Source organism: Giraffa tippelskirchi, chromosome 2 (genome assembly GCF_054371585.1).
Source record: "Giraffa tippelskirchi isolate mGirTip1 chromosome 2, T2T-mGirTip1v1.2.pri, whole genome shotgun sequence".
Lineage (NCBI taxonomy): Eukaryota > Metazoa > Chordata > Mammalia > Artiodactyla > Giraffidae > Giraffa > Giraffa tippelskirchi.
In genome coordinates, this window is record NC_137276.1 from 84,863,688 (window position 1) to 84,883,018 (window position 19,331).

The 19,331-nt window shown below is 35.4% G+C and overlaps 1 protein-coding gene across 21 annotated transcripts in view; it reads left to right on the forward strand.

Annotated features, from left to right (window-relative positions):
* The window catches only part of HLTF (helicase like transcription factor), a 62,372-nt gene that overhangs the window by 26,951 nt on the left and 16,090 nt on the right, over positions 1-19,331 (forward strand). For 9 of the 21 annotated variants that reach the window (XM_081573939.1, XM_081573940.1, XM_081573921.1 and 6 more), the window contains exons 10-18: positions 300-390; positions 1,994-2,073; positions 2,159-2,203; positions 3,278-3,367; positions 11,003-11,100; positions 15,096-15,239; positions 16,598-16,736; positions 17,435-17,570; positions 19,068-19,247. In XM_081573939.1, coding sequence (XP_081430065.1) covers positions 300-390; positions 1,994-2,073; positions 2,159-2,203; positions 3,278-3,367; positions 11,003-11,100; positions 15,096-15,239; positions 16,598-16,736; positions 17,435-17,570; positions 19,068-19,247 — 1,003 coding nt within the window. Of the gene's footprint in view, positions 1-257; positions 261-299; positions 391-1,993; positions 2,074-2,158; positions 2,204-3,277; positions 3,368-11,002; positions 11,101-15,095; positions 15,240-16,597; positions 16,737-17,434; positions 17,571-19,067; positions 19,248-19,331 lie in introns of all 21 variants that reach the window. The other 12 variants (XM_081573943.1, XM_081573927.1, XM_081573929.1 and 9 more) reach the window with 5 other exon arrangements.

Sequence of the window (19,331 nt, forward strand, 5' to 3'; positions counted from 1 at the left end):
CAAGGTTGACAACTGAGATTGGGAAGTATACATTTATTATACCACTTGTTTATTGTTCATTTTTTTTCTGCAGCAGCTCTCAACTGCCTTGGTATAGCAGGAAATATAGTCAGTATGGGCACTGACTAGATGACTACAGGGGAAATGACTAGGTTACAAAAAAATTGAAGGTACTTTGTGAGAAAATACTAGATTAGGAAACTGTAGCTATTGAGCTAGAAAAACCAACATTTTAAGAAAGATGCTTCTTATCTGAGACAGTTTGCTAATACTCTTTATCTTTTTCTTTGAAATGGAAGGATCTAGATGTAGTGAAGAACCCAGTATTTCAGATGTCAAGGGAAAGGATAAATATCCCAAGTCAGAATTCTCTAGCTCCCGCCCCAAAAGGTAAACTATTATGGTTTGATTTCATGTAATATGTTTAAACTCTTTCTCTATTTTCTTACATGTAGAAGAAAGATATGACCATTATCTCCACAGCATAGTTCTTTCAAATACATTTTTTAATTTGAAACTGCTAAAATCATTGTGACTTAGGGAGGTAGACTGTTCTCATTTTATAGGTTAAAAAGTAACATTAATATATAAAAGAAGTAACTGGTAATTTTTAATAATCACTATCTTTCTATCATTTTTCTATTTCTTTCACGTAGGAACTGAGATCTCACCCTTGGGTTTTTTGTTTTCATTGAGACTTTAGAAAAGAGTTTTCTTTGTGAATTTAAGGAGTTGAGAACTGATGTATATTTATTGGACCACTTGACAAAAGCATTCTTTGCTCATCTGAATTGTTTCTCAATTCACCTTTAGTAGAAATAAAACATGATAAAGTTGTTTATGGACAGTATTATATTAATGTAGACTAGAAGGAGAATTTGAATAAAACCCATAATGCTCCTCTGATTTCCACTTGAATTGTTAAGTTCATAAATTTTATTTATTCTCTGAGGTAGATCTAAATACTTGGCTTTTGTATTTTGTTGTTCACCATCGATACCTGCAGGTGTGACCTCAAATCTGAGTCCCTCTTAGCTATTCTATTTGAAATAGAGATTTCAAATCTGGGGCTTTGTTAATTGTTCTGTCTTTAACACCTGTCTGAACTGAGTATAAAACCAGGACTCATCAGTTTCCCTTTTATCTAGATCTCAAATCTTATATAACTCTGAACTGACCATGAGTCTGGGTAACAGAGCACTATCAGCTGGACCAGATTAGGTTCAAGGGTGTGGAAATAATGATGATATGGGATAAACAACAACCAACACACCAACTATTAATTAAACTGTTAATTAAAATTAAATAGATACATACTTACTGTGCAGCAGGGACTATTTTAGAGGCTTTACATGTGGTAACACATTTTACTGTACAGAGTGAATTGTATCTTTATTCCTATTTTCCGAATGAGGAAACTGAAACTTAGAAGAATATTAGGTAATTTGCCAAAAGTCACATAGCAAATAAATGGTGGAACGGAGATTTGAATCTATGCAGTCTCATTCCACAGTGCATTGTTTCTAGGCACTTAAACATAGTACTGTACAACTTCTACACAGAATTTATAAAAGTTTCCATTGTGAAAGAATTATATTTTTGCCTCTTAGCTGCTTACTTTATATTGGAGGATTTTCTTTGATAATCAGAATCACTTCTTTTTTGTTCTAGTTTTATACAAGTATTTTAATTGAATTACCAAATACTGAATAAAGTGTTGAAGAGATTACTATTCTAGAATGGTTTACTTTCTCACATTTATTTTAATAATCATGTTACTGCATTTTGTACAGTTAAGTGCATCTGGCTGTGAAAGCAAAATGCTTTTAGCAAATTTGGCTTTCATTTATCAAATAAAATTTTTTTTCCCTTGGAATTTTCTCAAAAAGTAAACCAGGGTAGGACAAAAGTATTTGTATTACATTTATTAAACATAGATTTATATCCCATTTTGTTTTGGGTTGATAAAAAAATTGTGTATACTTAATTTTAGGAGAAAGCCTGCTGTACAGTACACTGAAAGTAGTGATTCGGAGGAAGTTGAACCAAGTGAATTGCCACAGAAAATGAAAGGTGATATGAAATGAGTTTGATTTGATAATGTGTCCTGTATTTTAATTTCCTAGTGTGACCACGTTATATTTGGTTTTGTTTTTAGGCAAACTGAAAAGAACACAATCAGAGACTAAAATCAGAGTAAAAGGTATGTATATACATCTCAATATCCCCTATCTACACTTAAAGATTATTAAAGTAAAGGCTTATTATTTCTATCTGTCTAGCTTGGAATTCTTTAGTAATAGGTCTTAAACTTGACTACTTTTTACATTTGAACTATTTATGGAGCTTACCAAGGGTGTTAAATGAATGAAGCATATTGAAAGAATAGTTTCAAATTAAAATCTAAGAGAAAATATTTAAACCAACTTAGACAAAATGAAAATCTTTCTACAACCTATAAAATGACTTCAATAAAACCTGTTTTATATATGTATAAATTGTAGTTACAGAAGTAGGGTGGGACTGCCTTTTTGTCAATATAGCTCAGCTGTTATTTAACATTATACAAATTTACAAATGTTAAGTATCTTTACTTTTTCCTTTGTCTTTAAAACATAACTTTACTTTGGTTATCTCCTAATCTGGTTGTATTATATTCCTAAGTTAAGAAATTGTGTTGCATTTGGAAAATAACTTATCACCATTTGACTGATCTGAAAATTTGGCAGCATCTTCATTAAAAGTTAAACACCTGTTTCATTGAAAAATTTTTTTTTTTTTAAATTTATTTATTTTAGTTGGGGGCTAATTACTTTACAATATTGTAATAGTTTTTGCCATACATTGACATGAATCAGCCATGGGTTTACATGTGTTCCCCTTCCTGGACCCCCCACCCACCTCCCTCCCCATCCCATCCCTCTGGGTCATCCCATTGCCCCGGCCCTGAGCCCTTGTCTCATGCTCATTGAAAATATTATCCTTCCACCTAGGAGCTGAATCACTTTGCATTTGACTGCTTCTACTTTCACATTTCTTCCTTAGGAGAAGCTTCAATTTATCATGAATGACTGTTTCTTCTCTGAGCTACAAAGATGCTTAGTGTCAAAAGAGGCAGCTTTGGTTACTAGAAATTAGTTTATATTTATTTAATAATACAAACTCTTGAAATGTGTAAGTGGTATTATGTTTCCTATCCTTAGAAAGTTATCTGTACGTAAGTACAGGAGAGAATTAGTTTTCAAATATCTTAATGATTCTGTGGTTTGTACTTCAGCAGGATCTTCTAAGGTTCAAGAGGATGCAGAGTTCGCATGTGCACTTACTTCATCTACCCCTGCAACAAAAAAAAAAATGTTGAAAAGGGGTAAGTAAATCTGCTTTTGTTTGGTTTTTCTGTTTTTCAAATAAAAAAATTTTAAGTGACAAAAGTATAAAATCATATTGCAAGAAAAAAGTAGAGAAAAAAAGATAATCTCATTTCTAAAAGTACAATTTTATGTATTTTCCTATTCTATTTATATAAGTTAGGTCAAAAATATGATGGACAGAGGTCTCTTATTCATCTGAGTAGCAGAGATATTGTTTCTAGTAAAGGCACAGCAATTTATGTCTTCTTTAAAACTTAGTTTAATTTGAATTAATTAGAATTGTAAATATTTATTATTGGTATGAGAGGAATTTGTTTTTCAATTAAAAATGTGAGTGATATTTATTATTACTTTATAATTTGTAATTCGTAGGAAAATGACACTGCCTAAGAGTCTAAATATTTGAAATGGAAAAAGATTGGACTGTGGTTAAAGAGATCTAACAAATTATTTTATCTCTGTACCTTGGTATCTTCCATTTTACATATTGAAGATGCAGCAGACAAGTCTATTTTCATGGGGCTTATGTCTAATGATGAGGTGGAAACATAAACATGTAAACATAATTTAAAATGTTTTTATTTTTTATTTACGTGTAGTTGCTTTACAGTATTATATGTTACAGGTATACAGTTTTAAAGGTACTACTCCACTTACAGTTATTATATAATATTGGCTATATTCCCCATGTTGTACAATATATCCTTGTAGCTTATACCTAATATTTTGTACTTACTTCTCTACCTCTCTTTTGCCTCTCCCCTATTCCTTCTCCCCACTGGTGACCACTAGTTCCCTATATCTGTGAGTCTGCTTTTTTGTTATATTCACTAGTTTGTTGTGTTTTTTAGATTCTCCTTATAAGTGATACCGTACAATATTTGTCTTCTCTGTCTGACTTATTTCATTTAGCATAATGCTCTTCAAGTCCATTCATGTTGTTTCAAATAGTAAAATTTCATTTTTCTTTTTGAAAATATTACTTGTTTTATTTATTTTTGTTGTTGTTCAGTCACTCAGTTGTGTCCAATTCTTTGAGACCCCATGGACCACAGCATGCCAGGCTTCCCTGTCCTTCATTATCTCCTGGAGTTTGCTCAAGCTCATGACCATTGAGTTGGTGATGCAATCCAACCATCTCATCCTCTGTCGTTCCCTTCTTCTCATGCCCATAGTCTTTCCCAGCATCAGGGTCTTTTCCGATGAGTCAGCTCTTTGCATCAAGTGGCCAAAGTACTGGAACTTCAGCATCTGTCCTTCCAATGAATATTCAGAGTTAATTTCCTTTAGGATTGACTAGTTTGATCTCCTTGCTGTCCAAGGAACTCTCAAGAGTCTTCTTGAACACCACAGTTCACAAGCATCCATCTTGGGTACTCAGCCTTCTTTATGGTCCAACTCTCACACACATACATGACTACTGGAAAAACCATAGCTCTGACTAGATGGACCTTTGTCAGCAAAGTGATATCTTTGCTTTTTACTATGCTGTCTAGGTTTTTCATAGGTTTTCTTCCCAGGAGCAAGAGTCTTTTAATTTTGTGGCTGTGGTCACCATCTGCAATGATTTTGGAGCCCAAGAAAACAGTCTGTCACTATTTCTGTTGTTTCCCTATCTATTTGCCATGAAGTGATGGGACCGGATACCATGATCTTAGTTTTTTGATTGTTGAATTTTTTTTACTCTTCTCTTTCACCTTTATCAAGAGGCTCTTTAGTTCCTCTTCACTCTCTGCCATTATTTGTTTTTAACTTTTTCTTCTGGCTGTACCACATGGCTTGTGAAATCTTAGTTCCCAGACCAGGGATTCAACATGGGCCTTAGCAGTGAAAGTGCTGAGTTCTAACCACTGGACCACCAGTGAATTCCCCAGATTTCATTCTTTTTAAATGGCTGAGTAATATTCCAGTGTGTGTGTGTGTGTGTGTGTGTGTGTGTGTGACATCTTTTTTTTCTGTTCATCTGCTGATGGACACTTAGGTTGCTCTGTATCTTGGCAGTTATAAATCACGCTGCTGTGAACATTGGGGTGAGCGTGTTTTTTTACAATTAATGTTTTTATCTTTGTATATACCCAGGTGTAGAATCAGAGAAGGCAATAGCACCCCACTCCAGTACTCTTATCTGGAAAATCCCATGGACGGAGGAGCCTGGTAGGCTGCAGTCCGTGGGGTCGTGAAGGGTCGGACACGACTGAGCGACTTCATTTTCACTTTTCACTTTCATGCATTGGAGAAGGAAATGGCAATCCACTCCAGTGTCTTGCTTGGAGAATCCCAGGGACAGGGGAGCCTGGTGGGCTACCGCCTATGGAGTTGCACAGAGTCGGACACGACTGAAATGACTTAGCAGCAGCAGCAGCAAGTGTAGAATTGCTGGGTCATATGGTTCTTTGAGAAACTACCTTACTGTTTTTCAGTTGCTGTACCAATTTTTATTTCCACTAACAGTATATAAGGGTTCCATTTTCTCTACAGCCTCACTAACATTTGTTATTTGCATTCTTTTTGATGATAGCCATTCTGACAGGTATGAGGTGTTTGATACCTCATTGTGGTTTTGATTGCATTTCCCTGATGGTTAGTGATGTTGAACATATTTTCATGTGTCTGTTGGCCATCTACATTTCCTGTTTGGAACAATGTCTATTCAGGTCTTCTGCCCATTTTTTAATTGGGTTGTTTGTGTTTTTGATGTTGAGTTATATGAGCTGATTGTATATGTTGGATATTAATCCCTTATTAGTCATATCATTTGCAAATATATCCTCCCATTTAGTAGGCCTCCAATTTAGCTTATTTGTTTTGTCAATGGTTTCCTTTGCTGTGCAAAATCTTTTAATTAGGTCCCATTTGTTTATCGTTGCTTCTATTTTCTTTAGGAGATGGATCCAAAAAATATTGCAGTGATTCATATCAAAGAGTGTTCTGTTTTCCTGTAGGAGTTTTATAGTATCTGGTCTTATATTTAGGTCTTTAGTCTATTTTGAGTTTATTTTCATATGTGGTGTTAGAGAATGTTCTACTTTCATTTTTTTACATGTAGCTGTCCAGTTTTCCCATCACCGCTTATTGAAGAGGCTGTTTTCCATTGTATATTCTTGTCTTTTTTGTTGTAGGTTAACTGACAATAAGTGTGTAGGTTTATTTCTGAGCTCTCTGTACTGTTCCATTGATCTATGTGCCACAGCCATACTGTTTGATTACTGTAGCTTTGTGGTGTAATTTGAAGTCAGAGAGCATGATTCCTCCAGCTCTGTAAAAATCACTGCTACTAAACAGAAAAAAGAAAAAAAAATGAACCTATTTACAGGACAGCAGTGTGGACGCAGACATAGGGAACAGATTTGTGGACACAGTGCGAGGAGGAGAGGGTGGGACAAATTGCGAGAGTAGCATTGAAACATGTACATTACCTTATGTAAAATTAGATAGCTAGTGGGAGTTTGCTGTGTGACGTAGGGAGCTCAATTCTGGTGTGCTGAGACAACCTAGAAGGGTGGGATGGGGTGGGAGGGAGTTTCAAGAGGGAGGGGACATATGTATACCTATGGTTGGTTCATGTTGATCCGTGGCAGAAACCAGCATACTGTTGTAAAGCAGTTATACTCCAATTAAAAATAATTAAAAGAAAAATAAAGAAAAAATGAATGAAAAGAAATGAGGACACTTTAAGAGACTTCTGGGAAAGCACCAAGCTCACTAATATTTGCATTATAGGAATCCCAGAAGGAGAAGAAGAAAAGAAAAAGCCTGAAATGTAATAGCTGAAAACCACTAACCTGGGAAACAGTCACCCAAATTGAGGAACAGCTGAGTTCCATACAGGATGAATCCAGGGAGGAACATGCTAAGACACATTGTAATTAAAATGGCGAAAATTAAAGATAAAGAGTAAATATTTAATGCAGCAAGGGAAAAGAAGCAAATAACATACAGGGAAACTCCCTTAAGGATATCAGTTGATTTTTCAGCAGAAACTAGGCAGGCCAGAAGGGAGTGGCTTGATAAAGTAATGAAAGGGAACAACCTACAACCAAGAATACTCTACCAGCAAGAGTCTCCTAAAGATTTGGTGGAGAAATAAAAGCTTTACAGACAAGCAAAAGATGAAAGAGTTCAGCACTGCCAAATCAGGTTTACAACAATTGTTAAAGGAACTTCTCTAGGCAAAAAAGGAAAGGCCACAGCTAGGAACAAAATTACGGAAAGAAAAAAACTCACCAGTAAAGGGCAAACATACGGTTAAAGTAGAAAATCATCCTCATACAAAGCTAGTACAGAGGTTAAAAGACAAAAGTAGTAAAATCATCTGTGTCCACAATAAGCAATTAAGGAATACACAAACAATTAGATGTGAAATATCTCAAAAATAGTAATCACAAGGGAGTTTTTAAAATGCATTTGAAATTAAGAGATCAGCAACTTAAAATAATCATGTATGTATAGAAACTGTTGTACAAAAACCTCATTAGTTCAGTTCAGTCACTCAGTTGTGTCCAACTCTTTGTGACCCATAGACTGCAGCATGTCAGGCTTCCCTGTCCATCACCAACTCCCAGAGCTTACTCAAACTCAAGTCCAGTGAGTCGGTGATGCCATCAACCATCTCATCCTCTGCCGTCCCCTTCTCCTCCTGCCTTCAATCTTTCCCAGCATCAGGGGCTTTTCCATTGCGTCAGTCCTTTGCATCAGGTGGCCAAGTATTGGGGCTTCAGCTTCAGCATCAGTCCTTCCATAGAATATTCAGGACTGATTTTCTTTAGGATTTACAAAACCTCATGGTAACTGCAAACCAAAATCTATAATATACATACAAAAAAGAAAAAGGAGTGCAAGTATAACACTAAAGATAGTCATCAAATAATAAGAGAACAAAAGAAGGGGAAAAAAGACCTACAAAAGGAAATCCAAAACAACTACCAAAATGGCAAGAAGAAGATAGATATATATCAATAATTATGGACCAAATGTTCCAGTCAAAAGACACAGAGTGGGACTTTCCTTATGGGCAGTGGTTAAGACTTTGCCTTCCAATTCAGGGGGTTCAGGTCAATCCCTGGTCAGGGAGCTAAGATCCTACATATTTTGGGGCCAAAAAACCCATAATATAAAGCATAATCATTATTTTAACAAATTCAATAAAGACTTAAAAAATGGAGCTTCCCTGGTAGCTCAGACGGTAAAGAATCCATCTGCAATGCAAGAGACACAGAGACTCTGATTTGATCCCTTGGTCAGGAAGATCCCCTGGAGGGCTGTATGGCCATCCACTCCATTATTCTTACTTAGAGAATCCCATGGACAGAGGAACCTGGTGGGCTACAGTCCATAGAGTGGCAAAGAGTCAGACATGACTGAAGTGACTTAGCGAGCAGCAGACATGAAGAAAATAAAGAAAAATTGTGAAATAAATACTGACCTAAGGTTCCTGGTTAAAAATTGTGAAAGGAGTACATCAAGGCTGTATATTATCACCCTGCTTATTTAACTTGTATGCAGATTACACGCTGCAAAACGCCAGGCTGGATGAAGCACAAACTGGAATCAAGATTTCCGGAGAAGTATCAATAAGCTCAGATACACAGGTGACACCACCCTTATGGCAGAAAGTGAAGAGGAACTAAAGACCCTTTTGATGAAGGTGAAAGAGGAGAGTGAAAAAGCTGGCTTAAAACTCAGCATCCAAAAAACAAAGATCATGGCATCTGGTCCCATCACTTCATGGGAAATAGATGGGGAAACAATGGAAACGGCGAAAGACTATTTTCTTGGCTCGGAAATCACTGCGCATGGTGACTGCAGCCATGAAATTAAAAGACGCTTGCTCCTTGGATGAAAAGCTGTGACAAACCTAGACAGTGTATTACAAATTAGAGATATTACTTTGCCAATAAAGGTCCATGTAGTCAAAGCTATGGTTTTTCCAGTCATCATGTACAGGATATGAGGGTTGGTCCATAAGGAAGGTGGAACACTGAAGAATTGATGTTTTCGAATTATGGTGTTGGACAAGACTCTGAGAGTCCCTTGGACTGCAAAGAGATCCAACCAGTTAATCCTAAAGGAAATCAGTCCTGAATATTCATTGGAAGGACTGATGCTGAAGTTGAAACTCCAGTAGTTTGGCCACCTGATGCGAAGAGCTGACTCATTGGAAAAGACTCTGATGCTGGGAAAGATTGAAGGCAGGAGGGAAAGGGGATGAGCAAGGACAAGATGGTTGGATGGTATCACTGACTCAAAGGACATGAATTTGAGCAAACTCTGGGAGATGGTAAAGGATAGGGAAGCCTGGTGTGCTGCAGTCCATGGGGTCACAAAGAGTTGGACACAATTGAGCAACTAAACACAGCTAAACAACAACAACCTGTTTAAGAAGGTGATATTTGAACTAGCAAAGAATGATGAGAAAGAGTTAAGTTTTGTCTAAAATCGGAAAATTAGAAATAGAAAATTCTTTTTAGATTACTCTTAACCCTAACTTTAGAAATTTTAAGAAATGTGGGACTTCTCTGGCAGTTCAGTGGTTAAGACTCTGTGCTTCTAATGCAGGTAGCAAGGGTTAGATCCTGGTCAGGAAACCAAGATCCCAGAAGCTGTGGGGCACAGCCTGCCCCGCCCTGTCCCCCCCAAAAATCTCACAGTTTATAGGCAAGAACAGGAACACACAGTGTATGGAAGTGTAAATTACCTTGGAGAACAAGTAAGCCATACAATGAACCCAAAGATACATGACTTAGAACTCTTGATATCTACTAGGAGATATGAAAAAATAGTTTTAGCACATTATTTTAGCAACATATTAGAAAAAATGTCAGTACTGTCCAGTAGGGAAGTGGAAAATAAAATTGTAGTGTGTTCTTCCATAGGCTGTCTTGAGTGTCCTCACGTGGCAGCTGGCCTCTCCCAGAGAGTGATCAGAGAGAGAAGCTGACTAGACAGAGGGAGAGAGCATCTGAGTCAGAAGTTCTGTCTTTTATAACAATCTCAGAAGTGATACACTATCATTTCTACCATATCCTGTTGGTCATATTGTTGTTGTTTAGTTGCTAGGTTTTGTGTGACTCTTTGCGACCCTATGGACTGTAGCACACCAGGCTCCTCTGTCCATGGGATTTTCCAGGCAAGAATACTGGAGTGGGTTGGCATTTCCTTCTCCAGGGGATTATATACACCAAGTCTAGTTGAATGTGGAAGGGGGCTATACAAGATTGTGACTTTGGGGAAATAGATACCATTTGGGCCCATCTTGGAGTCTGATACCACATTAACTATAGTACAAATTCAGAAAACTGCATAAAACAAATTTTAATAACTATGAATAACCTAACAAGTATTAGGAGATATTCCAAACTTCCTCCCTATGCCCTTTCTAAGTCATCATCCTCTACATCCCCCATAAATAATCACTATTCAGATTTTTAGTTGTATAAAGTGGCAAGGTAAAATCTAGTTCCTGTTACTAGAAGTTCCTGTTTCTGGCTAGAAACAGAAGTTTTTTTGTTTCTTTTTAATTATTCCTAATTTCTCTTCATAGAGGCACATTTTTGACATATCTTTATTGACTTCATGTATGTTTGAGAAAAAATTAAACTGCTGAAGGATGTGTCGCTGATTCATTCTTTCAGGAGCATTTGCAGTGGAGAGTTCAAAGAAAACTGATGTTGAAGATAAACCAAGAACAACACTGATCATCTGCCCACTTTCTGTGCTAAGCAACTGGATGGTAAGTCTTCACAGCCCTTTAAAAATATAATTTATATTTGTCTTACACTATAAAGAGAGTCATTCGTTGGGAGAAATATGGTTGGTCAGCACTTCATAGTTAAGTTCAAATAATTGTTAATTGGGGTTATTTTTACTGAATTGAAGTAATTTTTCTCTGAAAATGTATAGTAGAGAAAGAACATTGTCAGTTGCTATTGTAAGATTTGACTTGTACTTCTGCCTCTTTTCTTTCTGTCCCCTGAAGTAGGAAAGGTGTATAATTTAAGACCACAACATATTTATGAGCTGTTGAAATCTCTTTTTTAAGTGCACCACTACATGAGCTCTTATGTGCTCAGTTTTTCCTAAACTCTTTTCATAGATTTTCTCAACGAACCCTCACAACTAGTATTCTCATTTTCCAAGTGACTGAATTAAAACACAGAGAAATTAAATAACTTGCCTAAGGTCATCCAGCCAATAAATGATGGAGCAAGGAGATAGTGTCTAACATTCTGACTCTAGAGCCTATACTTTTAAGGCCACTTGCCAGAAAATACAGTCTTTTTTTTTTTTCCTTCGAGGTTGCTCTTCTGTTGTAAAACATTACATTGGAATGGAGCCTCTTTTTGTGTAGGCGCAGCTTGGTTCTATTTCCTTTCTAGTTTGACCTTCAAGCTGCATGTTATAATGAAATAATGACTGTTGGAAGCATTGTGAACATAGACCACTGGATTTGAACTTCCATTCTTGCCACCTGCAAGGTTATCTGCATCTGTCCTTGACTTGCCTTTTTTTATCTCAGACGTGGAAGAGTTCCTATTCTTTGTAAGATCAGTATATTAGTCTATACATTAGATTCCATCTCTTTCTGCTTTTGCATTTTGTCTGTTATTCCTCTTGCCTGGTTATCCAGTCTCTCTCCACTGGCTCTTTCATGAAATGTACTCAGATCCTTTGGATTTTCAAATACTTTCTCTTGATTATATCTCACATTTAATGATTATGTCTCATTTTTAAAGGAATGATGGTTGAGCATATAGGGATAAGAATTAGAATTTTGAAATCTCTGCAAGTTGCTGTCTTCCAAGCCCCCCAGTGACATAACTGTACAGTACTGTAATAAGCAGGCTAGAAGTAACCTTTCCTTCCCTTCTTTGTCTTCAGATGTAGGAAAGAATCCAGTTAAAGAAGTAAGATACCAATCCCACATACACCACATAATTTTTTGGGGTATTTAGGTTACCTATCCTCCCAATGGAAAATTAAGTAGTAACTCCTATTTCATTCACACAGACAGACACACACATACAACTTAACCACAGTGACTAGAAACTCAATACTATAGGTTCTCTTTCACCAAAAGAGTTAATTTTCTTTTATGTCAAATCTGATCTTTCCACAAATATTATCTGTTCCATTTCAAGGCTAACACATTGATTGACTTTTCTCATACTGTTCTCTTTCTCCTTTCCTTTTCCACTTGATAAAATTCTCTTGATAATTGATAAAGATTTTTGATAAAATCTCTGCATTTTCACCTTTAATGCTTCATGTTTTATCTTCTGTGTATTTTTGCCTTTGCTGTTTCAGATTCCATTCTCTCTTTAGCCCACAGTAAGTCTGGATTTTGCTCCCATCTTCCTTAGAAACTCTCTTTGAACTTTCACCAAAGACTTCATTGTTGCCATGTCCAATGAATTCCCTTTTTCTTTTCCCCTGCGCTGACTTTGTTTTTCTTTTATTACTTTCTGTTATGAGTTATTTTGTAAATCGTTTTTTACCCTTTTGGTAAATAGAGGGAATGAGCATAAATTACAAATTAAAAAATTAATCTTGTATTTGTTCTTGAAACTTTGATATTCTTTAGGCCTTCACTCAAGATTTTGTTTGCTGTCTCAGTGACCATTGTTTTTCTCTACCTCTTCTATACATCATATGTAGTCTGCCTTTCTTCTCCTAAGCTTTTTTTTTTTTTTTTAGTATTATGAAAATTTGTAATGAGATCTCTGTTCAGTTCAGTTCACTTCAGTCGCTCAGTCGTGTGCGACTCTTTGTGACCCCATGGACTGCAGCATGCCAGCCCTCCCTCTCCATCACCAACTCCCGTGGTTTACCCCAACTCATGTCCATTGAGTCGATGATGCCATCCAACCATCTCATCCTCTGTCGTCCCCTTTTCCTCCCGCCTTCAATCTTTCCCAGCATCAGGGTCTTTTCAGATGAGTCAGTTCTTTGCATCAGGTGGCCAAAGTATTGGAGTTTCAGCTTCAACATCAGTCCTTCCAATGAACATCCAGGACTGATCTCCTTTAGGATGGACTGGTTGGATCTCCTTACAGTCCAAGGAACTCTCAAGAGTCTTCTCCAACACCACAGTTCAAAAGCATCAATTCTTTGGTGCTCAGCTTTCTTTATAGTCCAACTCTCACATCCATACGTGACTACTGGAAAAACCATAGCCTTGACTAGACAGACCTTTGTTGGCGAAGTAATTTCTCTGCTTTTTAATATGCTGTCTAGGTTGGTCATAACTTTCCTTCCCAGGAGTAAGTGTCATTTAGTTTCTTGGCTACAGTTATCATCTGCAGTGATTTTGGAGCCCCAAAAAAGAAAGTCTTCGACTGTTTCCACATCTATTTGCCATGAAGTGATGGGACCAGATGCCATGATCTTAGTTTTCTGAATGTTGAGCTTTAAGCCAACTTTTTCATTCTCTTCTTTCGTATTAGTCCTCTAGATTCAAGAATCAAAAGTTCACCACATTTGCTTTATATTTTTCTTTGCTGGAATGTTTTAAATTGTACCTCAGACTTCATGTCTTATTTCCCAGTAGAAGCATAAGCTTTGCTCTTTAAATATTGCTCTCTGTAGTCTCTTTCCCTAAACCTACTTTTATCATTGTATTTGTTGTCCTTAGAGAATCTTATTTATTCCGGTGGTTTCATGTACTGATACTGATAACTTTGAAGTCTATATCTACACTTGCATTATAGGCCAATATTTAAATTTTTGTGGTGTATTTCTCCAGTTAGATATTTTAAGGTGACCAAAATTTTAAAATGTCTAAAATAGTAATACTCAATACTTCTTTCTCATCTTTATGCCTATTTTTCCTTATTTTTTAAAACTTCTCTGTATCATTATCACACAGTTCTTCTAGTAGTTTTTTAAGTTTCAGAGTCTTCTTTTGTTTGCTCCCTTTTCTTCATATTCCATGTTTAATTATTTCTCAAGTCCCCATCAGTCCATGTACACATCAGTCCTTTCCATTCTGGGCTTACTTTTGCCATTCTGGTTTAGGTCTTCATCTTTCATCATTTTTCACCTAATAGTTTCCCAGCTATGTCTCCTCAGTGTCTTCTCTCTCTCTTTCTCATCTTTTGTGTTTTTTTTCTGCTCAAAATCTCTCAGCTCTGTTGTTTTCATAAGTTTAAAAAACCCAAACAAAAAACTCTTTTAAGTTTTAAAAACGGATTGTGTTGTCAAGGAGGGCAGCAGCCTGGTCTTATTTTTTTCTTTAGCTGTACCATCTTTCTAGTTTATACCTGACAAATAGTAGTCTTATAATAAATGAATGAAAGTGGATACTGTGCTTGAAACTCTACCTACGTTTATGAAAATATTGCTTACTGTTCTTTTACTGCTTAATTTTTATAATATTAAGTCACTAACTGGAATCATTAAAGATCCTTTTTGTAGAATACTAAATTAAAAAAACCTAATTACTATCTTAAAAGAGCTTGGTTGCCTTTAACTTCTAAAGATGAAGCAGCTGCTCTCTGGTAGGGCCAGGCAAAATTTATATAATTTATTGTTACTGTAAATATGTCAGTTTCTCTGGCAATAAAATATTAGTATTGTTATTGTTGTTTTAGTTTAGATTTCATGAAACTTGTTTTTATGGGATTTTAGTAGTTTGACTTGTGAAACTGCCAAGACAGTATATTTTATACACATATTAAACCTGATACTAATCTTCTCATTATTAAAATATTTCTAATTTTCTTTTAGGACCAGTTTGGACAACACATAAAATCAGATGTGCACTTGAATTTTTATGTTTATTATGGTCCTGATCGTGTTAGAGACCCAACCTTGCTTTCAAAACAGGATATTGTTTTGACTACATACAATATTTTAACTCATGACTATGGTGTAAGTGTGTTGATACTCAGAGATTTTCACAAGTTTAATTTAAGAAATTGCTTCAGGTTTCTAAAGTGTTCTAAAATTTAGGCTTTATACTCTTCCCTTTTTTCTTTCTGAATATATAAGAAATTTTTTAAGTAAAATATTTTATTAAAATTAATTTCACCTACATCTTGTTACTTAAGTGTGGCTACTAGAAAATTGAATATGACATATGTGCTTGCACAACATTCCTGTTGGACAGTGCTGCTCTAGACCCTTTTTTCAGAACCATTCACATCCATACCTATCCACATAATTTAGCATATAATTTCAGGAACTGGTGGGAGTGCCCTGAATCCCTTCTGTGGACTCTACCTCCACATTAAGGATCTCTGTTTCAGGAGTTGATGGGTTTCTTTAGATGTGGAGTTTGCTGCACCATCGCTGCACAGATGGAGGAGCTTGAGCATCAAGCTGTGCCTCTAGCCGTGATCACAGCTAGCGCGGGCACCCCGTCCTCCGGTCTTTGGGGTGTGGGGCTGCCTGGCCCCCATGTACAGGTGTGGAGGGCAGGCCCAGGGCGCCACCTCCTAGACGGTGATGCTGCTGTTCTGCCTCTCTAGTCGCCACAAGAGAAAATTGTTTTTTCAATATTTTGCCAAAAAAAAAGAAGGTTCAACTTCCTTTAGATAATAATTTAGGAATATTTTATATTTAGACCACTTAAATTTTTAAATTTGAATTTAAGTGTATCCAGCAATTTGTCAATGAATTCTTTTTCTAATTTGGAATATTGTTTTCTGTTACAATGATTTGATAATTGTTTATCTCTATTTAAAAGTAAGCTTTTTTAATATCTGAAACTGAGGAGTTTCCCAATTCATTTAGGATTTTAATTGTCTAATTCCAGTTCTTAAGTGAAAATGTTCTCCAAAATACTTCATTATAAAAATTTTAGTCTTCAGGTAAGAACATGGATTTTTACATAAAAAAGTCATTCTGTTATATTCAAATAATTCTTATAGCTGACATCATATTTCATGTGTTTGACTCTGAGGCATGATAACTTAGTGTTTTGAACCATGGTCTCAGCAGAAAGCTAGACAACCCGGGTTTGAATGCTAGCTCAGCACTTCCTAGCTGTGGTACTTTGAGTAACATATACCATACCATGGTGCTTCAATTTTCTCATTTGTAAAATAGGAATAATAATACTTTATAAGTTTGTGAACATTCAATAATTTAATGTATGTAATGCTTAAAAAAGTACCTACCACATAGTAAGTGATGATATTAAAAAATAAGAACTCATTATTATCAGATTACATAAAGTGTTATTTTAATTTCCTGTGTTTTTAATTCATATGAAATATTTATTTTAGACTAAGGGTGATAGTCCATTACATAGCATAAGGTGGCTAAGAGTGATCCTGGATGAAGGACATGCCATACGAAATCCAAATGCTCAGCAAACAAAAGCTGTACTTGATTTAGAAGCAGAAAGAAGATGGGTTTTGACAGGTAATGATATGGATTTTGAGATAGCATATACTATCTCACTGGATTTTGAGATAGCATATATATACTTTAGAAAAGTTAATTACAAAATAAGTATTGTTAAGTAAGTTATGAGGTAACTTGTAAATTTCAAGTGGGTATAAAGTCTCTCCAAAAATTAATTATAGAAATCATTTAATAAAACTGACTTTTTTTTATAACTGCCCATGATACAGCAACATTTGAATTATAGTTTATTTATAGAACAGTCACCAGAATAATTTTTCAGCGTTGGAATCTGACACTAATTCTCCAATCAGAATCTTGATTTCTCTGCTTTGTATCTTGGAGCTTGTTTGCTACATGTGAACCTGTACTGGAAGATGGGGACAAGAATATAAACTCAAAAATTGGTTTTTATCTTCTTGCTAGTGCTGCTGATTTAAAAATCTGATAAGCAAATGTTCTTGATAAGGGGAAAGTTAAGTTTACGGGATCTGTGATCTTTTTGTTAGTATGGCAAGTGAGAGATAAAAATTAGAGCCAGGCTGGATTTTGAGATTGTGTATATGTTTAACAAAGCATTATAGTTGCAGCTTAACAGTGAGTATGCTTAGAGCTAAGTGCCCATTTTCAAGTGTTGTCTCAGTTAATTGGGCCAAGTGGATATTTTGATTGTGTACTCTTGCTGTAGAGTTATAAGAGTTTTCTGTTCTTTTTAGGCACTCCAATTCAGAATTCTTTAAAGGACTTGTGGTCTCTTCTTTCCTTTTTAAAACTTAAACCATTTGTTGATAGAGAATGGTGGCATAGAACAATACAGCGTCCTGTCACAATGGGAGATGAAGCTGGACTTAGGTAAGTAATTTCACAACTGATAGCTGCAAATAATTATTAGCAGCTTGAACCAGTTGCCACTTTCATTAACATTTTAACCTGACTGCTGTGGCTTTCCTCTCCAAAACGTGTTTACAGCTTAATGCATTTGACTGTCAAAATCTAATGATTCTTGTTTATGGAAATGAAAATTTCTAACTATCACTAAAAGGTTAACCAGACTTTCCCCTGATTTTAGTCAAAACTGTGAAGAAAGAGCATAGCCATATAGTCTTTGTGTGTTGCTCTTACCCTCAAAACCACCATTAATAAACAGTAATAGGAAAAACATTATATGGTCAGAGAATGCAATATGTGCTAAATTTTCATAACTTACCTTGTTTAAGCTTTAGATAGTGATAATTGAATGATGTGGTAATACAGTGGTATCACCAAGAGTTTCTACAAGAGAGAAAGTTGTTTCTGGTGGAGATAGATAAAAGTTGAGAACATTAAAGTCAACTTCGTGGTAGCCATTTTAAAAGCAAGGTATTCGGCTAACGTGGTTCAGATTTTTTGCTACAGTGGTGGGTTTCAGACAGGGTTTAGGATTCATTAGCAGTTTGTGAAATCATAAAGATGGCAGCTAGCATAGCTGTTCATTAAAGAAAATGAAATCGAGTAGAAGATTTAATAAAACAGAGTGTATCACACAGTATCGTTTTGTGAAATATTCATTTCTGTCATGTATGTGTTTGTGTGTATGTTTGTTGGATAGAGTAAAATATACTTCTTACTGTGAGTTATAGTGAAAAAGGTTCAAAAGCCACTAACCTAGCTTGCAGTATTGTCTACTTGATTCCTTAGAATCAACTATTTAAATTCTAATTTAAGAAATTGGATTTCAGTGTTAGGAAAATATCTTTTTTTAAAGAGTTGATATGCTTCCTTTTTACCCTGATACTAAGAAAAGAGAGTGTAAAGGTTGTAGAATCTAAAAAGGCATTTATCTCTCTTCTGAATTGTCACATCATGTTTTTATTTTTGGTCATTACTTTATAAAAATTACTTATTTATGTACCTTGATTTTCATATTACTGGAGAAACTTTTTGAAGATAAGATCTTACTCATATATATGAACTTATGATACTTAGTATAATGCCTTGTGCTTAATAGGTGCTTATTAAGAATTTGAGTGTCAAACACTGGGTGATATAGTTGACAGAATTGAGAAGTAAAAAGGGTTAGTGATTAGAAAAATGGGGAGAAGAGTGTAAGAAAAATAAGGACAGAATAAAAGATTAAACTGTGACAGGTACTGAATTGAGAGCAAATTTAGATGCATTTTGTTGCTCTGATTTTCTCTGTAGTATATGTCTGTCATTATCAGATTGGTTAAAAATCCCTAAATAAAGGGTTTTTTTTTAATCTTTACTAAGTTTATAAAACTAACAGATTAATATATTTATTTTTGTTCTCATTGAATCAACTTATGTAGGAATAAAAAGTTATATAATTATTTGTTTTATTTTGACTAGGCGTTTGCAGTCCCTAATTAAAAATATTACACTTAGAAGAACAAAGACAAGCAAAATTAAAGGAAAACCTGTTTTGGAATTACCAGAACGTAAAGTATTTATTCAGCACATTACACTTACAGATGAAGAGAGAAAGATTTACCAGTCCGTGAAAAATGAAGGCAGAGCTACTATTGGGAGGTATGGAGAAAGAAAGTCATTTTAGAAATTAGTTTTTTTCTTTGTTAACTTTAATTGAAGAGCCTTTTTAGAAATGTAAGCTAT